General features: G+C 47.7%; 2 protein-coding genes across 3 annotated transcripts in view; both read left to right on the top strand.

Moving 5' to 3' along the window:
* Positions 1 to 622, top strand: part of LOC310810585 (protein BTG3) — a 12628-nt gene extending 12006 nt beyond the window's left edge. For both annotated transcript variants that reach the window (XM_083678404.1, XM_083678405.1), the window contains exon 5: positions 1 to 622. This exon is cut by the window's left edge and continues 1394 nt beyond it. The gene's annotated coding sequence lies outside the window, so the exon portion shown is untranslated.
* A 1837-nt stretch (positions 623 to 2459) lies between these two features.
* Positions 2460 to 7500, top strand: part of kcnn4 (potassium intermediate/small conductance calcium-activated channel, subfamily N, member 4) — a gene marked incomplete at its 5' end in the record, with an annotated part of 28245 nt that continues 23204 nt past the window's right edge. The window contains 2 exons of the mRNA XM_083678540.1: positions 2460 to 2540; positions 2686 to 3054. Of these exons, the coding sequence (XP_083534666.1) occupies positions 2460 to 2540; positions 2686 to 3054 (450 nt within the window). The remainder of the gene's footprint in view (positions 2541 to 2685; positions 3055 to 7500) is intronic.

Raw genomic sequence — 7500 nt, forward strand, 5'->3', positions numbered from 1 at the left:
CTTCATTGTCATTCACATGCATAACTGATTCAGAATGCCACATGAATGTGGTTGATACTTGATTTTTTTTCCCCTATTTTGTTGTAATTTATTTTGTCGCCAGTGGGTGGCGCTCAAATCATTGCTGTAAAGTCAAATTCCATGCTTATTATTTATGACTTTCTACTTTCTGGTTTTAATTTTGCTTTGGATGGTTTCAGGCATGTTTTTTAGTAATTACTTTAATATAATTTTCTAAAATCTTCATAATGTGCTGGGGTCATTCCTGCTGTAACATTCCTGATGAACCAACTATATCCATTTGTAATCTTGCTTTTTTAATATATATTATGTTCTTGTAAATAGTTTTCTACACTGGAAATGAAGTTATTTGTACTCACCATATTTTGGTTAAATATGAATAGATAGAATAACGGATACTTATGTTCTTGGTTTAATACTTTAATAACTTTGATGTGTATTTATTTACTGTGCATTTCTACTTCTCTACTCTGTGTTCTGCTCAAACCTGCGATGTGTTAATGTTTATATGAATCTGTGTTTTATATTTTCCATTAACATTTTTATACCTACATATTATCTCTATTTTTATCATGTGTGATTAAACCAGCTGATAACTGAAATTAAATGGTGTCTAAACGGTTGTTGCACTAAAGAGAGTAGAGAGAGGGAGGTTGTGCCCAAACAACGAGAGTAGCAAGTCAACAACACACACACACACACACACACACAGGGAAGTAAGGTGTGACACTCTCTCCATTAAACAAGTCAAGATTGTATTCAACAATAGCAATTATTTTGACATGACATGGTGTCTTGGTGTTGCCCCCTCCAGGGGTTGAAGTTGACAGACTGCTGCTTTAATACAACATCCACACTAGCTTGCTACTGAGTGTGAAGCAGAGTCCTAGACAGTCATCCTTCGTAGTACACTAGTGTGGACACAGGAACATAGCCTGTATTCCTAACCTACCCCTGACCCTGGGGGGGGGGGGGGGGGGGGGAGAGAGGGGAGAGGGGGGGGAGAGGAAGAGAGAGGGGGGGAGTGAGAGACAGACGGGTAGAGGAGGGGATGGAGAGAAGGAGAGTGGGAGAGAGAGAGATAATGCAAGAGAGAGAGAGAGAGACTGAGGTAGATCAGCTCTGGTCCAGTGTGAACCAGCCAGCCAGCCAGTCAGTCAGAGCCGTGAGAGCAGTGATACGTACTGTCGTCAACAGGCAGCACAGGATGCTCTGGCGGAAGGATCCGTGTGGGGTGAGTGCGTCAAATGGCCCAAGGTCATGACGCGGTTCCTCCCAGCACAGACCTAGGAAAGGGGGTGAAGGGTTGTCTGTGTGTGTGTGTGAGTGTGTGAGTGTGTGAGTGTGTGTGTGTGTGTGTGTGTGTGTGTGTGTGTGTGTGTGTGTGTGTGAGGACCTGTCACTATCTACACTACCCTGTCATGACACTGTCCTGTTGTTGAAACAGGGGTGGGAATAATTACGCTATTATTGAATTATCACCTGTTGCATCAGCCTTACGGAAAAGAAATTATCAGTCTTACGGAAAAGAAAGACGTTTTTTCGCGGTTTAATACGGAGGGTCTGTTTGAGGCAATTGAGACAGAGAAGGAGAATCCCAAAAAAACAATCCCTGAAGTCTGAGGAGGGATGACATCAAAGGCAATAAAAGATTAAGATAATTCTCCCCAAGAGTGGTTAACTTTCTCTGCCGAATAAAACGGTGTTTCTGTCACAATCAATGTCTCTATTCAGTCACCAGATGGCGCCCTACAACAGAGCTGCAGGTGAAGGATCGTCAAGGTGTTATTGCACTGGTAGTCGAGCATGTGTGGCTGTATAAACAGACGGTTGCACTTGGTATTATTATAAACACATAATACAAGAAGGTTGGTGAGTTTGTTTCTGGGACATAGGCTAACAGCGTGTTTGTTTCTGGGACATCGGCTAACAGCGTGTTTGTTTGTGGTGGCAGTGACGGCCATGTTACAGAATGGAACAAACAGCATTGTGTTGTTTTAAAGTCAGTTGGACCCCTCAAATAGACGATTAACATCTAACACTTTGAAAATAATTGGTTTGTATAGGGCAATGGCTAACTATTAAGTGGTTTAAATGACTACTGGAGGTTTTATTAAATATCTAAATAAATGTGGCAAAACATCACTAAAGGATACAGCATGATTAAGTTTAATACTGGCTGTCAAACTGAGACAGAAACTATGTTGCCTTTGAAATGACGGTATAGATCCAACCTACCGAATCATCACAAATTCATAACTTCCTGCATCTTATGCAAATATTAGACGGTATAACTCTCCTATGTGCGAATCTGACACACACACACACACACACACACACTCTCTCTCTCTCTCTCTCTCTCTCTCTCTCTCTCTCTCTCTCTCTCTCTCTCTCTCTCTCTCTCTCTCTCTCTCTCTCTCTCTCTCTCATAATAAGGCATGCAAATACGATCACCGCCCCAGAGGCAAGTCCACACAGTCGATGGTGCGCTTAACCGCGCCGCTAGTGGATGTGTTCAGGTGAGCGCATAGACTACAGTCCGGTGCGACATTCCGCTACTTTCATGAGCGACGGAGCGGAGGCGGACCTGGAACGCAGTCGGCCCATCGGGCTATGCCTTCCCGCACCCGGGGGGAGAGCACGGACGGAGGGTGAGCTGGACAGGGACCGGGAGACGAGGAGGCATCAGAGGACGACGACACGGAGAGCGGCGGCCGCGGCAGCCGTCCCGATCGCGCTATGGAGATGACCGCCCGCAACCCGCGTACCGGTTCTAAAGCGGACGGCGTGAACTCAAACTGCGACGGAATAATCAACCGAAACGGCGGCGACGCGACGGAGATAACGGTGCCGCTGTCACCCCCGGCGAAGCGGATAGGTGCGCTCGAGGGGGACAATCTTTACCGACTGCGAGACAGAAAGTTTCTCCTGGAGGACAAGAAGCGGCTGTGCGCGTGGGCGCTGGGCACCGCGTTGGTGGGGATACTGCTCATGATACTGCACGCGGAGCTGTGCCCGCTCGTCTACAGACCGGTAAATAAACCATATTCTAAAAGTGTTATTGATAAATGTTGTTATAATGCCTTTACATGCCAATTGACCCCGGAAAGGAATTGGGCCTTATGTTTTCTCAGAATATTGAAATCGTTCCACTATTTCAATGCTTTCTGTGAGACTTGCTCCAAAGTTGTTAGTCATGACCCAGGACACACTGAATGAGACAGAACAACACAGAGAGGAACTGAAAGAGAAAGAGAGAATACAAATAATAAGAATAGCTTCGATTCATAAAACCACTTTTCATTCTTAATAGAAACTCGAAGTGCATTACGTGACAAAAAAACCAAGAAGCAGCTTACAACATTTCTGTGTCTTGTCTTAATGTTGCTTTACTCAAGTTTACACGGTTACCTCTGCTCAGATAGATAGCCTTACATTCAGGGCAGGTCAGATATCTCTTACAGGTGCCAGAGTCAAACATGGTCCATTAGCCACTGCAGCTGACTGACACTGTTTTCACTGCTCTCTGGATTAAACTGCAGCCAAGTTATTAAAGGTCTATATCACTTCTAAGACACCTGCTGACCTGCCAAAGACACATGCCAGAGAGAGAGAGAGAGAGAGAGGGGAGAGGGGGGGGTAGGAGAGAGAGAGAAACATACATGTAAATCACCAGAACTAGAGAGAGAGAGAGAGAGAGAGGGAGGGAGGGAGAGAGAGAGAGAGAGGGAGGGAGAGAGAGTGAGAGAGAGAGAAGGAGGGAGGGAGAGAGAGAGAGAGAGGGAGGGAGGGAGAGAGAGAGAGAGAGAGGGAGGGAGAGAGAGAGAGAGAGGGGGGGGGAGGGAGGGAGAGAGAGAGAGAGGGAGGGAGGGAGAGAGAGAGAGAGAGGGAGGGAGAGAGAGAGAGAGAGAGAGAGAGGGGGGGGGGGGGGGGGGAGAGGTTGCGTCATGATGCGTGTAGCTGAGACCTGAAGTCTTGTATTAGCCGCCCAGCCTCGGCTTTCAGCTCACAGGCCTAACACAGTCACGCGGATCCTCAGAGGACCAGGGTTCAAACCCACACAGAGACCCATATCAGGGTTGGATGACCTTGTCACCATCTGAACAAGTGATGCCTCAGCATGTAGTAATGCAACTCAAACCTGTGAGGATCAACTGTCCTGCTGGCCCGCAAAGCAGCAGCAGCCATACACTGAATAGTAGCAACTACCCTGGTAACCAGATCTCCTGTGTCTGGCCTGGGGACTCACAGCCTAGGGAGAGAGAGAGGGCCCTGTTCAGATGGACCCGTCTAGCCTCTATATACTCCACACACACACACACACACACACACACACACATATACACACACACACACACACACATATACACACACACACACACACACACATATACACACACACACACACATATACACACACACACACACACACATATATATACACACACACACACACACACACACACATATACACACACACACACACCCACACCCACACACATATATACACACACACACACACGTACATATATACACACACCCATATACACACAAACACACACATATATATATACACACACACACACACACACACACACACAGTAGTGTCTAGTAGTGGTGGCTGTGGGGTTGTTGTGGGGTTGCTTCTGAACACAGAGTTCTCTCCTAAAGGTCAGAGGTCAACTGAAGGGTGTGAATGTTGCCTTGCCATTGATGCAGTCAGTTCAATCTACATGTTATTCAACCAATGTGAACATGAGCCTTGATTAACATGTCTTGATCAGTGTGTGTGTGTGGACAGTTGAGGAGAGATGGGTAATGCTGTCATTCTATCAACAAGTGCTGTCAATCAAGCGTGTCCTAGGTAACCGTAACCAACGAGAGAGTTACGGAGGACATATTCAATAACGCATTTGCATGACAACCTGCCAAGTTATCGACCCGGATCAGATGAGCACACGGTTCCCCGGGGCTGGCTCTGTCTTCACTGTCTGAAGCGTTTCCCTGACTAACAGACATGTTTAAACTAGCATGGCTGTCTCACAGCACCACAGCACCACAGCACCACAGCACCACAGCACCACAGCACCACAGCACCACAGCCGAATCCACACGCAGGATTCCAACCGGCAACCCTCTGATTAGGGGGTCCGTTCCCTGACACACTACTCCCTGCCTCCGCCTCCCACGAACACACAGATCACTGGGTATTCAAACGCCATGACACACACACACACACACACACACACATACAGACACACACACACACACACGACCACACACACACACACACACACACACAGACGAACACACAGACGAACACACACACACACGACCACACACACACGACCACACACACACACACACACACACACACACACACACACACACACACACACACACACACACACACACACACAATCAACAGTTAACGAACTCCCTCTGAGTCTCTCCACTGTAAGTCTGCACCGGTTCCATCAGTGGAAAAACAGCGTTCACACACGCAAGTGAAGTCCAGACCACCTCAGCCCACTGGGAGGTAGGAGATGGTCCCAGTCCAAGGAGATCTGGTTTGAGAGAGCCTCACCAGCAGGGGAGGCTGGCGGAGGCAGAAATCGGAGGATGGGCTCATTGTAATGCATGGAATAGAATGAGGAATGGTATTGAACACTCATTCCATTCCATGAATTACAATGAGCTTACAGCATTACACGTGTTTAATACCATTCCTAATTCCATTCCATGCATTACAGTGAGCCCGTCCTCCGATTTCTACCTCCACCAACCTCCCGTTACAATGTCAGACACAGGAGGAGGTAGAGAGATGGACAGAGAGGTGGAGGGGAGACTGGATTGATGGCTCAAAGAGAACTGACTTTATTCAAGGACTAAGAGTCGTCTTCAAAGTCCTTGCTTTAAATGACTTGGTCCTGACCCTAATGACACAGACTGGTCCTGACCCTAATGACACAGACTGGTCCTGACCCTAATGACACAGACTGGTCCTGACCCTAATGAGACAGACCCTGACTCTAATGACACAGACTGGTCCTGACCCTAATGACACAGACTGGTCCTGACCCTAATGACACAGACTGGTCCTGACTCTAATGACACAGACTGGTCCTGACCCTAATGACACAGACTGGTCCTGACCCTAATGACACAGACTGGTCCTGACCCTAATGAGACAGACCCTGACTCTAATGACACAGACTGGTCCTGACCCTAATGACACAGACTGGTCCTGACCCTAATGACACAGACTGGTCCTGACTCTAATGACACAGACTGGCCCTGACCTTAATGAGACAGACTGGTCCTGACCCTAATGACACAGACTGGTCCTGACTCTAATGAGACAGACTGGTCCTGACCCTAATGACACAGACTGGTCCTGACCCTAATGACACAGACTGGTCCTGACCCTAATGAGACAGACTGGTCCTGACCCTAATGACACAGACTGGTCCTGACTCTAATGAGACAGACTGGTCCTGACCCTAATGACACAGACTGGTCCTGACCCTAATGAGACAGACTGGTCCTGACTCTAATGAGACAGACTGGTCCTGACTCTAATGACACAGACTGGTCCTGACCCTAATGACACAGACTGGTCCTGACTCTAATGACACAGACTGGCCCTGACCCTAATGAGACAGACTGGTCCTGACCCTAATGACACAGACCCTGACTCTAATGACACAGACCCTGACTCTAATGACACAGACTGGTCCTGACCCTAATGAGACAGACTGGTCCTGACTCTAATGAGACAGACTGGTCCTGACCCTAATGACACAGACTGGTCCTGACTCTAATGACACAGACTGGTCCTGACCCTAATGACACAGACTGGTCCTGACCCTAATGACACAGACTGGTCCTGACCCTAATGACACAGACTGGTCCTGACCCTAATGACACAGACTGGCCCTGACCCTAATGAGACAGACACCAGTCTGGGTCATTACGGTGAAATTATCCATTGTGTGTGTGTGTGTGTGTGTGTCTACTGTTGTGTGTTCTAGTGAGTGTGTACTGGTGTGTGTGCGTGTGTGTGCGTGTGTGTGTGTGTGTGTGTGTGTGTGTGTGTGTGTGTGTGTGTGTGTGTGTGTGTGTGTACTAGTGTGTCAGTTCTGGTGTGTGTGTGTGTGTGTGTGTGTGTGTGTGTACTAGTGTGTCAGTTCTGGTGTGTGTGTGTGTGTGTGTGTGTGTGTACTAGTGTGTCAGTTCTGGTGTGTGTGTGTGTGTGTGTGTGTGTGTGTGTGTGTGTGTGTGTGTGTGTGTGTGTGTGTGTGTGTGTGTGTACTAGTGTGTCAGTTCTGGTGTGTGTGTGTGTGTACTAGTGTGTCAGTTCTGGTGTGTGTGTGTGTGTGTGTGTACTAGTGTGTCAGTTCTGGTGTGTGTGTGTGTGTGTGTGTGTGTGTGTGTGTGTGTGTGTACTAGTGTGTCAGTTCTGGTGTGTGTGTGTGT

Source organism: Argentina silus, assembly GCF_951799395.1.
Source record: "Argentina silus genome assembly, chromosome: 10".
Taxonomy (NCBI): domain Eukaryota; kingdom Metazoa; phylum Chordata; class Actinopteri; order Argentiniformes; family Argentinidae; genus Argentina; species Argentina silus.